The 24,188-nt window shown below is 46.2% G+C and overlaps 1 protein-coding gene across 1 annotated transcript in view; it reads right to left on the bottom strand.

Annotated features, from left to right (window-relative positions):
- Positions 1-24,188, bottom strand: part of BAIAP3 (BAI1 associated protein 3) — a 236,132-nt gene that overhangs the window by 22,117 nt on the left and 189,827 nt on the right. The window contains exons 18-28 of the mRNA XM_069734301.1: positions 22,063-22,119; positions 20,446-20,543; positions 19,919-19,970; positions 19,412-19,560; positions 18,166-18,289; positions 15,080-15,223; positions 14,328-14,423; positions 11,408-11,623; positions 8,277-8,345; positions 3,685-3,764; positions 499-607 (exon numbers count right to left, since the gene is read on the bottom strand). Of these exons, the coding sequence (XP_069590402.1) occupies positions 499-607; positions 3,685-3,764; positions 8,277-8,345; positions 11,408-11,623; positions 14,328-14,423; positions 15,080-15,223; positions 18,166-18,289; positions 19,412-19,560; positions 19,919-19,970; positions 20,446-20,543; positions 22,063-22,119 (1,194 nt within the window). The remainder of the gene's footprint in view (positions 1-498; positions 608-3,684; positions 3,765-8,276; positions 8,346-11,407; positions 11,624-14,327; positions 14,424-15,079; positions 15,224-18,165; positions 18,290-19,411; positions 19,561-19,918; positions 19,971-20,445; positions 20,544-22,062; positions 22,120-24,188) is intronic.

Below are 24,188 nucleotides of genomic sequence, written 5' to 3' on the forward strand. Positions count from 1 at the left end.
GTCTTATCACTGTGCTATGATACTGTGACATCACTAGATAAATTATCCCTGTAATGTGACATCAGTGTTTATTAACCCTTTACTGTGACATCACTGTGCTTATTATACCTGTATTGTCACAGGACCGGGTTAATAAACAGCATTGTCACAGTACAGGGGTAATACAGGGATAAGGCACAGTAATGTCACTGTACAGAAACAATATGCACAGTGATGTCACAGTACGGGGATAATACAAACAGTGATGTCACAGTACAGAGGTAATTTACACAGTGAGGTCGCAGAAATGGTATAATGTACACAATACAGGGATAATACACACAGTGATGTCACAGTACAGGGATAATACACACAGTGATGTCACAGTACAGAGATTAGGCACACCGTGATATCACAATAGTGGTAATGACCCTGTCAGTCTGGGTATTATGATCCATATACGGCCCAGGACTCATCGCGGCCTATCTCGTATGTTCTGGGCATCAGGGAGTTATTTACCTCCAGTGTGTAATAAAACCGTCCATAGAACTCGACAGACACTCCCCTGTTGGAGTCCACAGCATCAATAATGAATTTCAGGAGCAGCCACCACAGCGCTTCAAGGACCCTATGGTAACAAAAATGACAATGGGGGAGAATAATGAAGAAATGGTGAGAGTGATCTGTAGATGGGTCATACACTTTAGCCAGCACAGAGTGATGGTATGGATAATATATACATAGACAGATATCTGTACCCTTAATGGGTATGTACTCATGGCTTTTACTCCATTGCCATCCGTCAGACATGGGTGGCACAATCAGTGGTGGCTGTTCTTCAGGTCGGAGGTCTGTCTTACATGAGGAAATCACGCACACTGGTTCCAGAGCTCGTAATGTCCTTTACACGCAGCCGATTTGCAGGTTTACCTTTCTGCTCTCCTCCCAGCCCAGACCCCCTTTCTCCATCTCTCTGGCCTCCACACACTTTCCTGCTTTAGTGTGATTTTTCTACTTTCTCACACCCTTAGGAACCAGACAACAGGCCGGATTTTGGTCAGAATGCTGATGTACATCTAAGTCTGGTGCCAAATAAACCCAATATATCAGTTCCCACTATCTGTAACACCACAATGCCATATCTATGCCCCACTGCTTTCCCCAAAGTACAGCCTCCTGCGGTGTGACATCCAAGACCCCATCCAAGACCCCACAGTAACATTTTCCCCAGCCCACATCCCGACTCACTACAGTAAAAAAACGGTTTGTGGGATTGACGAAGATAGCAAAACTTTATACTTGGCCATGTCTGTGAGTCCTAAAGCCTGCGGGGATACAGGACCCCAGTATTTGCGATCAGTGGGGGTCCCAGCTCTCCGACACTAATCATCTATCCTGTGATTTACGTATTTTGACATTTGTTTTCGGTAGTTCCCAAAAATATTCATTAAAAAAAAAAAAGGCTTTACAAGCCTATACCGACTCCACAATGTAGTGTCCCGATAAATATATATATATATATATATATATATATATATATATATATACAGGTCCTTCTCAAAAAATTAGCATATAGTGTTAAATTTCAATATTTACCATAATGTAATGATTACAATTAAACTTTCATATATTATAGATTCATTATCCACCAACTGAAATTTGTCAGGTCTTTTATTGTTTTAATACTGATGATTTTGGCATACAACTCCTGATAACCCAAAAAACCTGTCTCAATAAATTAGCATATCAAGAAAAGGTTCTCTAAACGACCTATTACCCTAATCTTCTGAATCAACTAATTAACTCTAAACACATGCAAAAGATACCTGAGGCTTTTATAAACTCCCTGCCTGGTTCATTACTCAAAACCCCCATCATGGGTAAGACTAGCGACCTGACAGATGTCAAGAAGGCCATCATTGACACCCTCAAGCAAGAGGGTAAGACCCAGAAAGAAATTTCTCAACAAATAGGCTGTTCCCAGAGTGCTGTATCAAGGCACCTCAATGGTAAGTCTGTTGGAAGGAAACAATGTGTCAGAAAACGCTGTACAACGAGAAGAGGAGACCGGACCCTGAGGAAGATTGTGGAGAAGGACCGATTCCAGACCTTGGGGAACCTGAGGAAGCAGTGGACTGAGTCTGGTGTGGAAACATCCAGAGCCACCGTGCACAGGCGTGTGCAGGAAATGGGCTACAGGTGCCGCATTCCCCAGGTAAAGCCACTTTTGAGCTACAGAGAAGCAGCACTGGACTGTTGCTAAGTGGTCCCAAGTACTTTTTTCTGATGAAAGCAAATTTTGCATGTCATTCGGAAATCAAGGTGCCAGAGTCTGGAGGAAGACTGGGGAGAAGGAAATGCCAAAATGCCTGAAGTCCAGTGTCAAGTACCCACAGTCAGTGATGGTGTGGGGTGCCATGTCAGCTGCTGGTGTTGGTCCACTGTGTTTCATCAAGGGCAGGGTCAATGCAGCTAGCTATCAGGAGATTTTGGAGCACTTCATGCTTCCATCGGCTGAAATGCTTTATGGAGATGAAGATTTCATTTTTCAGCACGACCTGGCACCTGCTCACAGTGCCAAAACCACTGGTAAATGGTTTACTGACCATGGTATTACTGTGCTCAATTGGCCTGCCAACTCTCCTGACCTGAACCCCATAGAGAATCTGTGGGATATTGTGAAGAGAAAGTTGAGAGACGCAAGACCCAACACTCTGGATGAGCTTAAGGCCGCTATTGAAGCATCCTGGGCCTCCATAACATCTCAGCAGTGTCACAGGCTGATTGCCTCCATGCCACGCCGCATTGAAGCAGTCATTTCTGCCAAAGGATTCCCGACCAAGTATTGAGTGCATAACTGAACATTATTATTTGTTGGTTTTTTTGTTTGTTATTAAAAAACACTTTTATTTGATTGGATGGGTGAAATATGCTAATTTATTGAGACAGGTTTTTTGGGTTATCAGGAGTTGTATGCCAAAATCATCAGTATTAAAACAATAAAAGACCTGACAAATTTCAGTTGGTGGATAATGAATCTATAATATATGAAAGTTTAATTGTAATCATTACATTATGGTAAATAATGAAATTTAACACTATATGCTAATTTTTTGAGAAGGACCTGTATATATATATATATATATATATATATATATATATATATATATATATATATATATATATATATATATATATATTTATTTATTTTTTACCTGGTGTAAATCCCGCTGTTCTCCTGCATCCGGCGTTCTTTTTCTTCTGTTTCGGAGCCTCTCCATTCCTGAGATAAGGCATCTAGTACTTTTGGCCAAAGGGGTGTGGTTGTCAACTTTTATTCATGGGTGTTTTCTTGAGGACCACTCCCAGTTGGCTAAAATAAAAGATTTCTATTCAGGAAAGAAAGGGTCATATCTCAGGAATGGAGAGGAGCAGGAACACAAGAAGAACAACGTCAGATTCAGGGGAACAGCAGTATTTATACCAGGTAAAAATAATACTTATTTATGGAAAGCGACAGGTCCTCTCTAAGGCTCATGGATAGGGATGATCTAATGAGAACCCCTGTACCATCATCCATCATTATACGACACTAATCGCTGAATATCTGATGAGCGTGAGGGCACGGGGAGTCTTCGGGTAACACGTCCCCCAAATTTACCTCTTTGATTCATTACGGTGACACATGAGACGCTCCGCTCTTACCTGTACAAGTTCTCCTTCACCAAGGTTTCACTCAGTATAATTAATTTGTCATCGAGATATTTCATTAGGGGAGACACAGCCTGGAACAGAGCACACGCCATATGTCAGGGATTAAAACGACAGATAAATTACCAATGTTCCAATGGATGAGCCGTAAAAGTCTAAATTAATTCTGATGATTGCAGTAATTATTCCCATATTTGTGGAGATTTCCATAAACATGATTGTGATTGCACTGACGGGTGCTAAAAATACCGCACAATGCTGCCAGTCCGCCATATCAGAAGACGAATCAATCACTTGCAACGCAACCACATTCCCGTAATAATGGCGCACTGAGGTCTCTGGAGTGACGGTAAACAGTTGGCGTGTTGGCCATCTCTTCATTATACAAACGGGTCACGAATATTCTAAAGGTAAAATAAAGGAGCACTGAGCTGTGACGCTGAGAAGGCACGACCCCGAGCTGTGACACTGCGGAGGCACGACCCCGAGCTGGGACACTGCGGAGGCGGGGCCGTGAGCTGTGACACAGGAGGTGGGGCCCTGAGCTGTGACACCACAGAGGCGGAGCCTTGAGCTGTGACACTGCGGAGGCGGGCCCTGATCTGTGACACTGCGGAGGCGGGGCCCTGAGCTGTGACACTGTGGAGGCGGGGCCATGATCTGTGACACTGCGGAGGCGGGGCCCTGATCTGTGACACTGCAGAGGTGGGGCCCTAACCTGTGACAATGCGGAGGCGGGGCCCTGAGCTGTGACACTGCGGAGGCGGGGCCCTGAACTATGACATTGAGGAGGCGGGGCCCTGAGCTGTGACAGTGCGGAGGCGGGGCCCTGAGCTGTGACAGTGCGGAGGCGGGGCCCTGAGCTGTGACAGTGCGGAGGCGGGGCCCTGAGCTGTGACAGTGCGGAGGCGGGGCCCTGAGCTGTGACAGTGCGGAGGCGGGGCCCTGAGCTGTGACACTGTGGAGGCGGGGCCCTGAGCTGTGACACTGTGGAGGCGGGGCCCCGAGCTGTGATACTGTGGAGGCGGGGCCCTGATCTGTGACACTGCGGAGGTGGGGCCCTGAGCTGTAATGCCGAGAAGGCACGACCCCGAGCTATGACACTGCGGAGGCGGGGCCCTGATCTGTGACACTGCAGAGGTGGGGCCCTGAGCTGTGACGCCGAGAAGGCACGATCCCGATGTGTGAGACTGCGGAGGCGGGGCCATGATCTGTGACACTGCGGAGGCGGGCCCTGATCTGTGACACTGCGGAGGCAGGGCCCTGAGCTGTGACAGTTCAGAGGCGGGGCCCTGAGCTGTGACACTGCCGAGGCGGGGCCCTGAACTATGACACTAAGGAGGCGGGGCCCTGAGCTGTGACAGTGCGGAGGCAGGGCCCTGAGCTGTGACAGTGCGGAGGCGGGGCCCTGAGCTGTGACAGTGCGGAGGCGGGGCCCTGAGCTGTGACACTGTGGAGGCGGGGCCCTGAGCTGTGACACTGTGGAGGCGGGGCCCCGAGCTGTGATACTGTGGAGGCGGGGCCCTGATCTGTGACACTGCGGAGGTGGGGCCCTGAGCTGTAATGCCGAGAAGGCACGACCCCGAGCTATGACACTGCGGAGGCGGGGCCCTGATCTGTGACACTGCAGAGGTGGGGCCCTGAGCTGTGACGCCGAGAAGGCACGATCCCGATGTGTGAGACTGCGGAGGCGGGGCCCTGATCTGTGTCACTGCAGAGGCGGGGGTCCTGAGCTGTGACGCCGAGAAGGCACGACCCCGAGCTGTGAGACTGCGGAGGCGGGGCCCTGATCTGTGACACTGCGGAGGCAGGGCCCTGAGCTGTGATGCCGAGAAGGCACGACCCCGAGCTGTGACACTGCGGAGGCGGGGCCGTGAGCTGTGACACAGAGGAGGTGGGGCCCTGAGCTGTGACACAGAGGAGGTGGGGCCCTGAGCTGTGACACAGAGGAGGTGGGGCCCTGAGCTGTAACACAGAGGAGGTGGGGCCCTGAGCTGTGACACAGAGGAGGTGGGGCCCTGAGCTGTAACACAGAGGAGGTGGGGCCCTGAGCTGTGACACAGAGGAGGTGGGGCCCTGAGCTGTGACACAGAGGAGGCGGGGCCGTGAGCTGTGCAACAGAGGAGGTGGGGCCCTGAGCTGTGACACAGAGGAGGTGGGGCCCTGAGCTGTGACACAGAGGAGGCGGGGCCCTGAGCTGTAACACTGCGGAGGCGGGGCCCTGAGATGTGATGCCGAGAAGGCACGACCCCGAACTGTGACACTGCGGAGGCGGGGCTGTGAGCTGTGACACAGAGGAGGTGGGGCCCTGAGATGTGACACAGAGGAGGTGGGGCCCTGAGCTGTGACACAGAGGAGGTGGGGCCCTGAGCTGTGACACAGAGGAGGTGGGGCCCTGAGCTGTAACACTGCGGAGGCGGGGCCCTGAACTATGACACTGAGGAGGCGGGGCCCTGAATTATGACACTGAGGAGGCGGGACCCTGAGCTGTGACCAAGAGGAGGTTGGGCCCTGAGCTGTGACAGAGGAGGTGGGGCCCTGAACTATGACACAGAGGAGGTGGGGCCCTGAGCTGTGACAGAGGAGGTGAGGCCCCGAGCTGTGACAGAGGAGGTGGGGCCCTGAACTATGACATGGAGGAGGTGAGGCCCTGAGCTGTGACAGAGGAGGTGGGGCCCTGAGCTGTGACAGAGGAGGTGGGGCCCTGAGCTGTGACACAGTGGAGGTGGGGCCCTAAGCTGTGACACAGAGGTGAGGCCCTGAGCTGTGACACAGGAGGTGGGGCCCTGAGCTGTGACACTGAGGAGGCGGGGCCCTGAGCTGTGACACAGGAGGTGGGGCCCTGATCTGTGACACTGAGGAGGTGGAGCCCTGAGCTGTGACACAGGAGGTGGGGCCCCGAGCTGTGACACAGAGGAGGCGAGACCTTGAGCTGTGACACTGAGGAGGCGGGGCCCTGAGCTGTAACACACAGGTGGTGGGGCCCCGAGCTGTGACACAGAGGAGGCGAGACCTTGAGCTGTGACACTGAGGAGGTGGGGCCCTGAGCTGTGACACTGAGGAGGCGGGGCCCTGAGCTGTGACACAGGAGGTGGGGCCCTGAGCTGTGACACTGAGGAGGCGGGGCCCTGAGCTGTGACACAGGAGGTGGGGCCCTTTGCTGTGACACAGGAGGTGGGGCCCTGAGCTGTGACACAGGAGGTGGGGCCCTGAGCTGTGACACAGGAGGTGGGGCCCTGAGCTGTGACACAGGAGGTGGGGCCCTTAGCTGTGACACAGGAGGCGGGGCCCTGAGCTGTGACACAGGAGGCGGGGCCCTGAGCTGTGACACAGGAGGTGGGGCCCTGAGCTGTGACACAGAGGAGGAGGGACCCTGAGTTGTGACACAGGAGGCAGAGCCCTGAGCTGTGACACACAGGAGGTGGGGTCCTAAGCTGTAACACACAGGTGGTGGGGCCCTGAGCTGTGACACAGAGGAGGTGGGGCCCTGAGCTGTGACACTGAGGAGGCGGGGCCCTGAGCTGTGACACAGGAGGCGGGGCCCTGAGCTGTGACACTGAGGAGGTGGGGCCCTGAGCTGTGACACAGGAGGTGGGGCCCTGAGCTGTGACACAGGAGGTGGGGCCCTGAGCTGTGACACTGAGGAGGCGGGGCCCTGAGCTGTGACACAGGAGGTGGGGCCCTTAGCTGTGACACTGAGGAGGCGGGGCCCTGAGCTGTGACACAGGAGGTGGGGCCCTGAGCTGTGACACAGGAGGTGGGGCCCTGAGCTGTGACACTGAGGAGGCGGGGCCCTGAGCTGTGACACAGGAGGTGGGGCCCTGAGCTGTGACACTGAGGAGGCGGGGCCCTGAGCTGTGACACAGGAGGTGGGGCCCTGAGCTGTGACACAGGAGGTGGGGCCCTGAGCTGTAACACACAGGTGGTGGGGCCCTGAGCTGTGACACAGAGGAGGTGGGGCCCTGAGCTGTGACACTGAGGAGGCGGGGCCCTGAGCTGTGACACAGGAGGTGGGGCCCTGAGCTGTGACACAGGAGGTGGGGCCCTGAGCTGTGATACAGAGGAGGCGGGACCCTGAGTTGTGAATATGCCATCCAGAGATATTGCCCCTTTTAGGGCTAATTTTTATGATCTTTACAAGAGGGCGTAGCTCACGGAATTCCATATCTCTGCTACCATATGGCAGCTTTAAAAAACTAACCAAAAACAGAATGCTCAGGAGCTGTGGGAATAAAATAAGAGCAAAAATGACCTGGTGACAGATCCGCTTTAAAGCACCAGTCATGGTTAGTCTCATAAAGCTGCTGATTGCTACCATGTTCCTTCATGGATATGAACTATTATTCACCAGACCAGGACCACAACGTGACATGTCTGATGAGGAGTTTAGTTAAAGGGGTAACTGGGGACTTTAATATTAATGGTCATTTATTTTAGATTGGTGGGTTTGAAGGGACAGTGGATATCTGGCACCATATCCCCTACATTGGGGATGTGATAATATACAGTACTTTTTTTTAATCAAATATTTATCTTCCTTTCATCCTATGCAGTTGTCAGACAGATTCCTCATCATTGATACCCACCTCATCATTCTGGATAGAGTCTGGTGACAAGCTTATGTGCTGGATGTATTTCTTTATATCTCCGATCATCTGCAGACACAGGAGAAATGTAATTTCATGTTATACAGTATATAAAGCAATTTCGGAACTAGGACCCCATAAAGTGCTGATGATTATGCAAATGACCCCAAAGTTACCATTCCCAAGCAGATCAGGGGTAAGGATTAATATCTCCATTCAATAAGGATTCAAATGTTGGGGCACACATATTGTGATATGGTACTGTATAATGTATAGAGTGTGACAAGTACTGTTAGTATACTATAGATAGTGTGCTGCACAGATCCTCCACAATGTAAGATAAGTAATGTGTAGTAATGTTTAAGTGTACAGTGTAGGATTAGTAATGCATAGTGTTATCACATAGTTGACTGTAAGATAGTGTTTTGTAGGGAAGTTCTGCCCAGCAACAGACAGCAGGGTAAGTGAGAGTTAAGAGTTGGGACAAGCCCACATTGGGAAATGTTAGTGCCAGAGAAAGCAGAATACTTCCTGACAGTCAGATAGAGTTTAGAGAGTAACAAGTGTGCAGTACTGCCAAGGGGTGATCCACAGCATAAAGAGACGTATTAACAGGGGATCCTGAAGAGGAGAACTGACAATGCGGAGTGACTTTCTAAGAGGCATTATCTGACAAGACGCCGAGTCAAGAGAAATCCGAGAGCTTGCTAGTTCTGAATATAATGGACCTGAACCGGTCTGAGATTGTGGGAATAGTGGGGGTCCTGAGCGGTAGATAGAGGGCGTTCATAGTGATAGGACTCGGAGCCGCTGAGCGAGTGGAGAGACTCGCTGATCAGGACGGTGGCATAGAAGCTGGGTTGTGGTGACATATGGCGAAACAGATAAGCTGCAGGGCCCTGGAGTAACTTCAGAGGAAGGATACAGTAGGAAACGGTGTGTGTGAAAAGGCTTCTTACGGGAACGTGCTTATGACTGTGTATCCCTTGTACATAACCCTTATCAAGTTCAGTAAAGGCCCCATGTTTGAACGGAAATCTCGTAAATTATCTTTGGAACTCAATTTTCCCTTAAAGTGCCAGGGCGTTACGGAGCAGCAGCTCGTCCATGGCTTCCACCCTTGGTGGATTTACAAGTAAACCAGGAGACCCCCACACATATTAGGCAGTCAAACCAGCCATAGCGGTGGATTCAGCCAACTTTAGATTAATGTATATTGGGGCCTTAAGAGTTAAAGGGGTTGTCTTGGATGTTAACATTGATAGCTTATCTTTAGGATAGGTCATCAATGTCTGATCAGTGGGGATGTGATATCCGGCACCTCCGCCGATCAGCTGTTCCTGGTGTCGGCGGCAGCAGGAATTGTTCAGTTCCCGAGCTGCACAGCTCCACTGACTGTATAGTGGCCGCGGCAGGTACTGCACATGCACCCCCAAATGATTTGAATAGGGGGCAGATACCAGTACCCAGCCGCAGTTACTGTACAGTCCAAAGGGCTGTGCTGTGAAGCTACTACGTATCTGAGCCATTCCGGCTGCCGCCGACACTGGGAACAACTGGTTCCTAATACTAAAATGACTGTTTTGACATGGACATGCTGGAAATGCTGAACCCTACCCACATCCTGTGTGCTGGAGGTTTAGTATCCACAAAGCTAGTGACAGGTTTTCCTTAGGCGAAGTTCACACGAGCGTATAAAAACAATAAAAACAAAAATCATCCAATTTTTCAGCATGGAAAAACGGCTGATTTTTGCATCTATTTCAGTTATTAAAATTTTACAAGATCAAATATAGTTTCCTATGGTAAAGAATCGCAACGTATTGGATGCTATACAGTTGATGATCCGATATTTTTGGTATATATTCGGTCTGTGTGGAAAAAATGGTCATCTGAACAGTCCTAATGAATAACATTGGTCCGAGTGCTGTTTGTTTTTTCAGGAACAGCACTCGGAATGAAAATAGAGTTGTGTGTAAGTAGCAAACGTTAGAAAGGCAAAATCCAGATTTCTTCATCCCATAGAAGTTTATTTGCTTGCAGCATGTTTACCAGACCATTGTGTTTGGTCATCCTGGCACAATCACAAGCCACAGCTGTAGCTGTGTAAGGAGATGAATAAATTAAAGATTTCCACAGTTTGAGGCCTAATAGAGTGTTGGCAAGTAAGTGCCGCCACGTGGTAGTCAAATGTTGTAGGACTAGAGAAGGTAGCAAGGACTGCATCAACAGGAACTGAAGGACGAAGTACATGGTTCCTGAGGGAAAGGGATTGGAGAAGACACCAGGTCAGGTCACAGATGTGATGCGGTTATTAATAATAAAAGGTCCGGAGGAGTCAGTGCCTGGACCTGTAGAAGGACGGGGGTAAGGTGTAGTGGAGTCAGATTATAGCCACCATTATGGGTGACCAGAACAGAGTAACCAGATCCAAGTGAAAAACCCAAGTAATCAGATCCGAGTGAAGAACCGAGTAACCAGACCGGAGCCAAGTGCGCAGAGCGAGGGCAGAGGCAGACGACTAGGCCGCAGGAGAGGGATGTTGGTGTGGGAAGGTTGGGCTGTGCTTCAGGGGACTACAGCGGGAAGCACAATGGGTGTGCAAAGTGACTGATTGATAAGGGACTTGCAGCCTACCGGTGTAGTATTGTAGACTTCCGTTAGGGCCAGTACAACGATTCTTATTGCCTAAGAGAAGAGAGGGTGAGGATGGTGACCAGCCGAATAGTACTGTGACGCACTTCGGGTCAAGGTATTAGGTCCAAGACACCGCTGACGATAATAGTCGTTCACTTGTAACGATAGAACCATAGCAGGTGAATAGAATCCTGTTAATAATCAGTGTAGACAAATTCCTGTATTCTCATTGTATTTCCATTGTTGGCGCTACCCTTTGCTATCATCTGTAGACCTCACATATATCCGTGTTAAGCAAATAAATATCTGTTGGTTATTATCGAGTCCTCATTGTTTACGCTGTTGCGTTACAAGCACCCGTTTACAGTGACGGCTCCTGGGTTCAGGATTTTAGGTAGCCCCAGGCTTGTAGAAGACCCCATTGTAGGAGGGAGGCCTCCTCTGGATCTGGCCAGCTCTTAGAGGACGTGATTTCTATACAGGAGCCACGTTACCTTCTCTGTTAGGTGTGAGATCATGTTCTTGGCCTCTCTCTGCATGTCTGTATCGATGTTCTGGAGCTGGGTGCTCAGGGCTTTCTGCACCTGCTGCTTCCCATCACTTCCACTCGTTTGCTCCACTGCTGCCTCCACAGACTTCCAATCTAGATCTTTCAGGACGTTGCCCATAAACTTGCGCACGAGCTCGATGTTATTCAGGATGATGCAAAGCTGGAGAAGAAAATCGGTAATCAGACTTTGCTTAAAATTTCCCCTGCGCAGTGACCTTCTCATGGATGAAAGTTGGGGTTCTCTGCTCAGACTTATCCCTGATTAGCAAAGAGCTCAAGTACATGTCCTGATGAGCTCCGTGTGTCGCCATATGGGGGCCTCCCTGATGAAGCAAGGTTGGACCATCTCCTATAGGTGCCATAATTGGGATCAATGGAAGCCCCCTTTTACCCCTCTGACTTTCTCATACTTGTTCGGTCCATTTTGGACTATAGGCATGGTCACATATCCATTTTTTTTTTTTGCAAAAAAATACAGAGATGTTGGATTTTCATCTGATTTGTGGATGGCTCTTAAAGGATTATTCCCAAAAATACAAGTTATTTTCTATCCATGGGATAGGGGTTAACATGCTGATCACTGGAGGTCCATCTACTGGGAACCCCACCACTAATAAAGAGATCTGGGCTTTAAACCTTGAAAACAGGAAAGCTAGGGCAGCGTGGTGGCTCAATGGTTAGCACTGTAAGGTGGCTCAGTGGTTAGCACTGTACGGTGGCTCAGTGGTTAGCACTGCATGGTGGCTCAGTGGTTAGCACTGTAGGGTGGCTCAGTGGTTAGCACTGTACGGTGGATCAGTGGTTAGCACTATACGGTGGCTCAATGGTTAGCACTGTAGGGTGGCTCAGTGGTTAGCACTGTACGGTGGCTCAGTGGTTAGCACTGTACGGTGGCTCAGTGGTTAGCACTGTACGGTGGCTCAGTGGTTAGCACTCTACGGTGGCTCAGTGGTTAGCACTCTACGGTGGCTCAGTGGTTAGCACTCTACGGTGGCTCAGTGGTTAGCACTGTACGGTGGCTCAGTGGTTAGCACTGTACGGTGGCTCAGTGGTTAGCACTGTACGGTGGCTCAGTGGTTAGCACTATACGGTGGCTGAATGGTTAGCACTGTACGGTGGCCCAGTGGTTAGCACTGTACGGTGGCTCAGTGGTTAGCACTGTACGGTGGCTCAGTGGTTAGCACTGTACGGTGGCTCAGTGGTTAGCACTGTACGGTGGCTCAGTGGTTAGCACTATACGGTGGCTCAATGGTTAGCACTGTACGGTGGCTCAATGGTTAGCACTGTACGGTGGCTCAGTGGTTAGCACTGTACGGTGGCTCAATGGTTAGCACTGTACGGTGGCTCAGTGGTTAGCACTGTACGGTGGCTCAGTGGTTAGCACTGTACGGTGGCTCAGTGGTTAGCACTGTACGGTGGCTCAGTGGTTAGCACTGTACGGTGGCTCAGTGGTTAGCACTGTATGGTGGCCCAGTGGTTAGCACTGTACGGTGGATCAGTGGTTAGCACTGTAGCCTTGCAGTGCTGGGTTCTTGAGCTCAAAGGACAATTTCTGCAATGAGATTGTATCTTCTCCCGGTGTTTGGTGGGTTTCCTCCCACACTCCAAAGACATACTGATATGGAATGTAGATTGTGAGCCCCAATGGGGACAGCGATGGTAATGCCTGTAAAGCGCTGTGGAAACTAATGGCGCTATACATGCAAGTAAAATAAATTCTCTGTCAGTCCATTGACAATGAATGGAGCATGCGCACCTCCACTTTATTTAGGACAGGGACCCAACGATCAGCAAGGTATCCCCTATCCCCATATGGAGGAGGCCTCCAGCAATATCAACAGCTGTGATCAAGCTATCTTAAAGGAGACCGGCCCACCCTAAGAAGAGGGTTTGACAATACTGGGGGTCCATGGATGATTGTTGAATGGCTTTTAAAAGGGGATACAAGAAGTATATTTAGCTCTGGAGGTCCTAGGACAAGGGTGGGGGAACCTTCTATCTTACAAAAGCCATTTGTTTATTTAAGCGGTCCTTCGGGGGCTGTACAAATTGCGCACTAACTCCGCCCACAAAGTACGTAATCTCGCATTACATGCGCCGCAGCGTTCAATAATGAGCACTGTGTTTTCATGCTCACATACCAAGAAGAAATTAAAAGGCCGGTGACCATCAAAAATCATTGAGGTCTGTAAATGACCCACAGGGACAGCAGAGCAGAACTGTGCAATCCCACAATTGTGGTGGTGCTGCTGGCAAGTTCAATACATGGTACACGTCACCCCACAGATAATATTTGATTGCCATGGGCTCTAAGAGCAGAACAACCTGTGATCAGTTTGTGATCAGTTTTTCTTCATGTGGGATTGTTCAAAGTGGACAAACCATTTAATACCTAAAGGGAATCTGTCACCAGGTTTATTCCACCCCATCGGAGAGCAGCATAATGTAGGGGCAGAGACCCTGATTCCAGCAATGCATCACTTACAGGCCTGCTTGCTGCACTTTTGATAAAATCAGTTTTCTCTTCTGCAGATCTAGCAGTTCTCTGAATGCTGAGCTCTGTATAACCACACCCACATCACTGATTGGCCTCTATGTGTGTCCTGTGCATAGGCAGAAAGCTGCCAGAGTTGGGGGCGAAGTTATACAGAACTCAAGAATATGTACGACTACAAGGCAGAAGATTTACTAGTCCTCTAGTGATAATCTCCTCCTGATAAACCTGTGATTGTATAGAAACTACAGAGAGCAGCCCAGTAAGTGACATCCCTGGAATCAGGGTCTCTGTTTCAACATTACACTGCTCTCAGATAAGGTGGCAAAAATCTGCTGACAGATTCCCTTTAACTTAACCATTCACTTACCTGCTCCGTAACAATAGTCTGCCCTGCCGACTGGTGACTTTTATCAACTTTACGTTTAATTGCTTCTGAATAATATATTGCTGCTTTGCACATATCCTAAAACATAAAAAAACGCAATTGCATAGATATTATCAGTTAAATATAATATTAGAAATAAACTTACAAAATCTATTTGGTATATCCGCTCTCCATGAGAAATTGCTGGAGGTATTTTTTACTTTTAGGTTTTGTAGGGAACGGAAATGCTGCAGGACATTTCCATAGAAAATCTGGTAGAAACCACAAGGACACATGAAAAATTTCAGTGCGAATTTCTTTGTAGCCAAATCTGGTATCAATAGGATTGAAATCAATGTGAAATATTTGCAAAAACAAAATCCAGAGCCGATCAGCAACTTAAAGGGAACCCGATGTGTCCAAAACCACAACTCACCTGGAAATATACTGGTAAATAACATTTATATTATGTACTGGAGCAGCGGCTACAGGGAGAAAATAAAGTTTTATTATCCTTGCAGCCGCCATCTTTTAGTCATAGAGGAAGTGTTACGGTCACCGTTCACTTCCCGACAATTTTTGGAGGTGACAAGTTCCCTTTAAATTTACTTGCAGTAAGAAAAATTAATGCAGAGAATACTCCATTTTATATTTTTATGTCTTTTTTTTAGGAATATTAACTTTTTTTGTATCTTATGGGCACTTCAGTGACCACTATAATTAAATGATGACCGTGCATCGGTTCCCCAACTTACATCAGAAAGCTGAGTTAAAAAGACGAAAGCCTCTGAGGAGTCCGGCCAGGCGAGCTGTGCCCAGAACTCTCGGATTTGTGAGAAGCACAAAGTGACGTCCACCGCGGAGCCGCTGTGCTTAGAAAGAGAGTCCACATACTCGAGCTGTGCAAAGCGGAAAATATACAGAAAAGATGAGAAATAACAAGGAAACTGCAACAAATACAAGATGAGTACTAGCAAATAAGATCGGAGGAACAATAGGAAACTGCAAAAACGCAGAATACCTACAAAAGTGGTCAAATGCAAACGCTACGAGATGACAGCGCCATCCACTGGCATTAAGGGAGCACCGAGATCATAAGGAATTTGCTAATTCTAAAACTTCTAATCCTACACACTTTAATGTATACTTTCTGATCCAAATTAGTGACGGTATATCGAAAATATTCATGCAGCTAAAAGCAAGATGTGGCGTATGCGCAAGGAACATGCAAATTTTGAGACGGACAATTTTTGATTTTCACAAAGTTTGCTGCTTCGGTGTTCTTAGATCTTTCGTCGGAAGTTTATTTAGGTATTCAAGTACAATTAGAAACATATCAGAAGTTTTTAAACTTTTATTGACAAATGCATCAAGAAAGACAGAAATTTTGTACAATAAGGGACAACACTGTAAATTTTGATTCTTTATATATAAAGAATCAATATTTACAGTGTTGTCCCTTATTGTACAAAATTTCTGCCTTTCTCCCCCTGGCAGCTGGGTATCAGTTTCTGGGTCAAATCCTGACTGATGACTGCACATTCTTGCCTAATCTGTGGTTGGAGTTTAATCACAATTTCCGTATTTTTGTTCATCTTCCCGCTTTTTGAGGATTAATCAGGGTTCTCAAGGGATTTTTTTTCTAGCCATGGCCTCAAAATTTCAATGTTTTGTTCACCGAGCGACTTAGCCATCACTTTTACGTTGTGACATGTTCTCAATCATGCTGGAATTAGCGTTGTTCATCAACAATCTGATCCTGGATCATTGGGAGAAATTGCTCTCGGAGAACGATTAGATCCCATTCTTTATTCATGAGGTACAAACTTGCAGATGAAAGTGGATGTAAATCCGAGCTGGCAAGGATCCAGTATACGATAAGAGACCACATACAGTATCGATGCAGTTTTGTCAACGCGTTTCGATGTAATCATACCTCATCATTAGGACAAATCAGAATGGTGGGGTAGAACTCGCAAAAATGTGGGAATAAATAGACAATATATTCAAAAAGGAAACGGTCCTCCGGGGTCATGTCACCAGCACACCACGTTATCTTGTCAAAATAATGCATAATAATTAAATTTTAAAATCTTGAAAAACAGACGTAAATGCAATAAAAAAATATAAAAATGAAATATACCCATCATTGTTGTTTGTCCTGAAGAAGAGGTATGGTTTCCTCGATACGCGTTGACAAATAAAACCTCATCTGGTCTCTTATCATATATTGGACCCTCGCAGGGTTGGACAGGCCCACCAGAGAACCGGAGAATCCTCCGGTGGGCCCTGGCTTCTCTTTCAGGAGAGGTCATAGTGAAAACCTTGCAGCTGCTATGGGGCTCTTCAGTGGGGGAGAAAGGTGGGCCATCAGAATCAAATCCTCCGATGGGAACAATGTTCTTCAGTCTGACCTCGGCAGTGAGGGATTACAGCCACTTTACCTCCAAGTTTGTACCTTATCATATGATAGATCTGCAGTAGCCATTTTTCATACAAGCTGACTAAGGGGTTGTGATTGTCCCAGCCCCTCCAGGTGAGCAAATCCCTTTTTATCCTTCCCCTTCGTAAGCCGGAAAAGACCCTGTTGCTCTTATTGTCTTTCCAGGTTTTACTGTATACATTCTTTATTCATGGCAGAGTTCTCAGGCAAAATTTTCCGTGAGCCCCGCCATGGATAAAATGAAACCTTGCATATAAATGATCTCAGGAGGCTTTTCTGTTGGATTCATGGTAGCCCTCACCACCTCTTCTCCAGGCAACCATTCTTCTAGATGTCCCAACCAGTCAAAAGGGGGCTTCATCAGAGAAAATAACTTTACCCCAGTCCTCTGCCGGCCGATCCCTGTACTTCCTGAAATGTCAGTCTGTTCCTGATGTTTTTCTTGGAGACGATTGGCTTCTTTGCTGTCCTTCGGGACACCAAGGCAAGACTCTAAAAGCCATCGCCTCTCTTTGTGCAGATGCACTGACACTTGCCTGCTGCCATTTCTGATCAAGCTCTGCAGTGGTGTTCAATTGATCTCATAGGTAAATCCTCTTTAGGAGTCAGTCCTGGCACTTGCTGAACTTTCTTGGGAACCCTGAAGTCTTCTTCACAGCAACTGAATCTCTGTCTTAGAAGTTCTTGATGATTCGATAAATGGTTGATTTAGGGGCAATCTTACAAGCACCAAAGTCCTTATCTGTAAAGCCCAATTAATGCAACGTAGCAATGACTGTGTACGTTTCCTTAGCAGTAACCATGGATTATTTCAAGCACCAGTTCGCTTTTAAAGGAACCAGTCGGCATCATGGAATGAAATCAGCTACCTTGTCCTTGTTAATACTTTCTCTTGAGCTAATGAGAAGATCACTGAAATTATGGGCTGAAATTCAATGAAAATGTTTTTTTTTTTTTGTAATTGGGCTGATTTTCATGGCAAGCTATAATGCAAATTGACGCTATAAAAACTGAAGCAACAAACTTTTTGAATACCATAATTTGTGTTAGTCTCAAAGCTTTTGGCCACGACTGTAGAAAACCACCATAGCACCTGCGTGCAACTGGTGTGATATCGATGATATTTCTCAAGTAAAAAAAAAAAAAAAAAGTCTGATCTACAACTAAAAAGAAAATGACTGCCCAATAGTGATGAGCGAGCGTGCTTGGATAAGGCGTTATCTTAGCATGCTCGTATCCTAATTGAGTATTTTGGTCATGCTCGAAAAAAAATGCTCGAGTCGCCGACCACTGAGACTCCCTCCGATCCAAGGTCCCATGAATGAATGAAGAGGTTGTGTGCAGGTTTGACTTCACTTCTTTGGGAATGCCGTGCTAGTAGTATATGCTACATATCACCTTATCTCCTTCCACCGCTCGCTGTATCCGCTCACAGGTCTTTTCATGCACGGTTTGCAGCCATGTGTGAATGGACACTTTAAACAGCTCGTGAAATCCTGTCAGAGCCAGTGATTTATTGTCTCTGTGGAAACAAAGGGCGATGGTTATAGCTGGATACTGTGACCTGAACTAATATTTACCAAGTAGAGAGTGTTCTAGTTGTGGAAATTTAAGGCAGGATAAAGGATAACTTGCTGATCGCTCGGGGCCCGACCATTGGGACCCTCAGCGATGCTGGAAACTCAAGGAAGGAGCTCTGCCGCCCCATCATGCCTAATGGGGCGGAGGGGCACGGGCTTGGACTCAGCTTCATTCATGGTCAATGGGTGTGTTGAAAATACAGTGCGGTACTCGGCAGTCCCATAAACAATGAAGAGAGCAGACATCGGACAGGTCCACCACTGCTCCATTTAGGACAGGTCTGCAGATCCTGAACTCTGAGTAGCTGGGGGTCCTCCAAGTGGTCTGATCTCCAGGGACCAGCAAGTTATTTCCTATCCTTTGGGTAGTGGATAACTTGATTAATTTTTTTTTTTTAGAAGTGACAGAAAAGTGTCTATAGACTTCTGTCACCAGATTTTTGCCTCCTATTCAGAGGGCAGCATATTATAGACAGAGACCCTGATTCCAGCGAGGTGTCACTTACTTGGCTGGTTGTTGTAGTTTTAACAAAATCAATTATTTATTATGATATTAAATAGATGGAGATTTAGGATTGAAATCAATTTTAGTTTTGGACCATCACTAGAGGAGTAGAAAACCTGCTGCTATGTAGTCCTTCATATTCATGAACTCTGTATAGCCCCTCCCCCATCATTGATTGGCAGCTTTCTGCCTATGCACAGTGTACACAGAAAGCAGCCAATCAGTGGTGTGGGCGGGGTTATGCACAGCTCAGCATTCAGAGATCTGCAGCAGATAAAACTTTGATATTATCAAAACTGCAGCAAGCAGCCCAGTAAGTGATACATGATTGGAATCAGGGTCTCTGCCCCTATATCATGCTGCTCGCAGATGGGATATCAAAAATTTGGTGATGGAGATTCCCTCTAAGGCCTCTTTACACATCGGAAAACAGTCAACCAAGTCCACCTGTTAAATGAACACATCATAATGCAAACTTTGTATCGATGTGTGACACTGATCCCATCATTTGGCAGCTATGTGACCCGGCGAAGGGGATGCGGATCTGAGGATCTCTTACTTTAGCGGCAAGTAATCTCTGAAGCGCCTCAGTTCATTGAGGGTGATGTAGAGCTCAAATAGCGTCTCCCCAATAGCATGGGTAATATGGGGCTCTTCATGCTCGGATCCCTTCAAGTTCTCCATAGTAATGCTCATTTCATCAGCCACCTAAAGGACCGAGAGATAAAAATCAATCATATTCCGGAAAATATTGGATATTATTGAAATTCGTACCATATGTGATTCTTAGGCCGGTTTCATAGGTCCGTGAAACACCTACCTGGTTGGATTACAATACACAGACTGACCGGCTTAGGTCAAGAGACCGGGTATTGTGATCCGAGCATGGTCCGTATGAAACCGGTCTTAAACGGCAACCCAATCCGCAACAATGGAGGTGATCATTGTCGTGTCTGGTACCTCTATGGCCATGTGTGGGCCAAAAAACAACCTGAAAAGGTGTTACCAAATAATGGGATTCTGTCTTTTATTGAAATATACAGTATATCAGATCAATATATCTTACCAGTTTCTCCAGCTGCCGGTAGGTGATACTGAAAAAATCCACCTTTACAATACTAACGGAGAGAAGAATGATGGTGTAAGCTGCAGCACAGGTATAATAAGGAATTTATAAAGATATATGTAAAGCGTCATGGAATAAATGGCGCTATAATAATAAATAATAATAATATGTGAGTTAATTTCTACATAAAAAGCGCAAAAAAAATCACATATCCTAGATAGATTAAAAGGCGTGCATCAAAGGCAGCAATTAGTGCAAAATTTGACATTAACGAGTGTGCGCCATTAGATACAATTGCACAATATTTTGCTCCATTTGATATATTGGTTTCAGGGCACAATCTACCGTTCATTAGTGTTCTTCCCTGATTAAAGAGTTTCCTGGAGTAATTTGCACCAAATGTATTATGTCAGAGTTGAAGATTTGGTGCACATTTTCTATTTTTGATAAATGTTGGCCTATGTATTTGGTAGAGATTATGTAGGAATCATCGGCATCGGCGTCTCCTGTCGTTTTACAGCACGCACCTGACAAAGAGCTTGTTGTAGACGTTCTGACTCTTCTCGATATCATCATGAACGGCATCGGACAACTTCACCAAACACCGGAGCTGCTCCACATCATTCTAAACACATACACATATCTTAGATATTTTTCACAGGATGGATAATATGCAAATGATGTAAAAAAATGTGAACAAAATTTTCATATCACCTATCGCCACCTGCAAAAATCCCCTCACTGACATGCTTTGGCTGCTATCAATGAGTTTAATAATGGCTGTCTGAGGAATGATCTTCCATGCTGAATGCACTTGGCCAAGTCATCAAGATCTGCTGCTGGCAGCTCCCTTTGCAATTGCCGACCAAAGACGTCTCAGATGTTCACGATGGGAGAGAAGTACGGAGAGGTGGCTGGCCATGGTAGCACATTTAGGCCATGCAGGCTGTGTACAGTAGTAGGAGGAAAATAATGCTTGCGTTGTCATGCTGAAAAATGGTTTCTGGGACGCTTTGGAGAAATGGAAGTACCACTGGTTCCACAACCAAATCTATGTATTGCCGGACTGTATGTGTACCTGGAATGGAGACTAAAGGGGCCCCACTTCCGTACATTATGCCACCCCACAACAGGATACTGGGAGTAGAACCATAGAACCAGTGCTATGTTCTCCCGTGAAGGCCTCTTCGCGGTGTTAACCACGTGGTCTCACCAGATTTGACAAATTTTGCACGGTGATTCATTCTGTAAGTGAAATTAGACATCACATACCAAACCTCATCTGTCAGACAGAGTTTACACAAACCATCAAAAGCCATTTGCATGACACTGGTCTACGAGCCAGACATCCAACTACAAGTGCTCCATTGACCACACTCTACCATCCTCAGAGCAAGACGACAATGGAGGCTGAAATGGAGGTCTATCGGCTTCAGAGAAGGAGTCAAGTTTTTGTCTTGGATGCAATGATAGCTGAAGATTTCTCTGGAGACCACATGGTCAACACCATGAAGAGGCCCTCAAGACGGAACATGAAAATGGTCTGTGGGCTGTTTTTTCAATACGATAATGCCTAGCTGCTTATTGCTCATTTCACTGTGATCAGCCTGCATGACATAAACCTTGGCCTTCAGCATCTTCCGACATGTCTCCCATCGAGCACATCTAGGACGTCATTGGTTGGCAACTGCAAAGAGCTCCCGGTAGCGAATCTTGATGATTTGCCCAAATGCATTCAGCATGGCAGAACTTTCCTCAGGCAACCATTAATAACTTCATTGATAGCTTGCCAAGGCTGTAAGTGCAGGTTTTTTGGGGGCATGGCAGTCATTCTCGATACTGAATAAAGCAAGATGTTTTGAAAATGCAGTTTCCATTTTTATGACATTATTTGCATATCATTAACTTGTGAGTGATGTCCATAGATCCACCACTTTTCCTTCTTTGTCTTGCAGTTTCAATGTTGAGGAGCCTATACACAGTACGCATACAGTGGCTGCAGAGGTTTATAGGAGAAATTATCTGTAGATTCTGCTTCCCGTATATAGAAATTATCGCTCTATAGCCGGTAATAACTCATGCATTAAAATATGGCGGTGATAAATGAATATACAAGGCCTGTCCCTGGAGATGGAGTAGCGCACCTTTTCTTCTGGTTTATAGGACGTATACGTCTTTTCGTACCACTCCAATGTTCCTTTCTGGAAGACAGAAATTGAAGCAAATGACTGAGTGTAATGATTCCTCTCAGCCTCAATCTTCACGACGAGAAGCGGCTTTTCAATAAAGTGTTATTTGATAAAAGCCGGGACCTCATATCACTCGGCTGCGCGTGATTTTAGCTTCTCCGCCACGGAAACTAAAATAATCTTCTCTTGTTTATGGCTTTATATTGTATCACTTAGGAGAAGCTCCTCGAAAATGTCACCGTATTTCGTGAATCGAGCAGGCTTTCTTTCTTTCTGGATATTAATGGGTTCATGGATCAAAGTGCAACAGGGGCGATTTATCAAAACCCGCGCAAAGACAAACCCCGAGCAGTTGTCCATTACAACCAATCAGAGTCCAGTTCTCATTGTTCAGAGACGTTTTTGAAAATGAAAGAAGCGATTTGATTTGTTATTTAGATCAATTTATTCATTCTTGATAAATTTCCATAATTAACATATATCAATAAAAAAATTACCTTCTTATATTCCTGACATTCTTATCTGTTAAGCAAGATGAAGATGAAATGATCTCTAAAAGGCCTAAAGTTATAGATGACACATTTTCTTTGCATTTTAGGAAAAATAATAATGTTCATTTACATTTTAAAAATTAAAAAAAGGAAAATGGGTCGATGGAAAAGTTTGTGCACCTTGCATGGTTAGTACCTAGTAGCACCCCCTTTTGTAAGTATCATCTCTTGTAAACAATTTTAGTAGCCAGACAAGAGACCTTTAATTCTTCTTTGAGGGCTTTTCATCCATTCTTCCAGTTCTGTGAGATTCCTGGGGCGTCTTGGATCCTCTGCTATTTTCAGGCTTAGCCATAGATTTTCAATGAGGATCAGATTAGGGGACAGTGAGGGCCATTGTAATACCTTCAGTTTATGCCTTTTGAGCTCGTCTATTGTGGATTCTGACTTGTGTTTAGGATCATTATCTATTTGCAGATACCATCCTCTTTTCGCATTCAGCTTTTTTACAGATGGTGTTATGTTTGCATGAAGAATTTGTTGAAATGTCATTGAATCCATTCTTCCATCCTGTGAAATGTTCCCCGTGCCATTGGCTGGAACACAACTTCAAAGCATGATTGATCCACCCTCATGCTTAATGGTTGGTGAGATGTTCTTTTCCTGAAATTCTGTGTCCTTTTTCCTCCACACACACACTTTTGATCATTGTGGCCAAAGAGTTCTATTTTAACCTCATCGGTCCACAGGACTTGTTTCCAAAATGCATCAGGCTTGTTTATAGATGTTCTTTTGCACACTTCTGACACTGAATTTTATGGTGAGAATGGAGGAGAGGTTTTCTTCTGATGACTCTTTCACGAAGGCCATATTTATGCAGGTGTCTCTGAACAGTAGAACAATGTACCACAACTTCAAAGTCTGCTAAATCTTTCTGAGCGGCCATTTCTTAATTACATTTGGAACTGAGGAAAGTGCAACTTCAAAACCCTTTGCTATCTTCCTATAGCCTTCTCCTGCTTTGTGGGCCTCCACCATTTTCATTTTCAGAGTACTAGGCAGCTGCTTAGAAGAACCCATGGCTGCTGTTTTTGGCACAAGGTTAGATAAGGCTGGGTTTTTATAAAGTTGGGAAATTTCCATCACCTGGCCTTTCCTGACGGTGATAGTGAACAAGCCATAACCCTAACAGGTTAGCAATTAAGGTCTGAAACCTTGGTCAAAGTTATCTGAGGGTGCCAGCATTTTCCATCTTCCCATTTTCCCTACTGTCCGATTTCCAATTTTCCGCTTTCGCTTTTCTTCCCCTCCTCACAAGAGTCATAACGGTTTATCTTTTCCCATCAACGTATCCAAACAAGGGCTTTTTGTTGTGGAACTAGTTGTCTATTGAATTACACCATTCATTTTTCCATATAATGTACTGAAATTGGAAAAAAAAATATATAACTGGGGTGAAATAGTAAAAGAAACCCATAATTCCTCCATTGTTTTTAGGGTTGAGTTTTGCGGTGTTCATTGTATGATAATAATGACCTGGCAATATGATTGTTCAATCTATATGATTACGGCCGTACCAAACTTATACGG

The sequence above is a fragment of the Ranitomeya imitator genome, chromosome 7 (assembly GCF_032444005.1).
Source record: "Ranitomeya imitator isolate aRanImi1 chromosome 7, aRanImi1.pri, whole genome shotgun sequence".
NCBI lineage: Eukaryota > Metazoa > Chordata > Amphibia > Anura > Dendrobatidae > Ranitomeya > Ranitomeya imitator.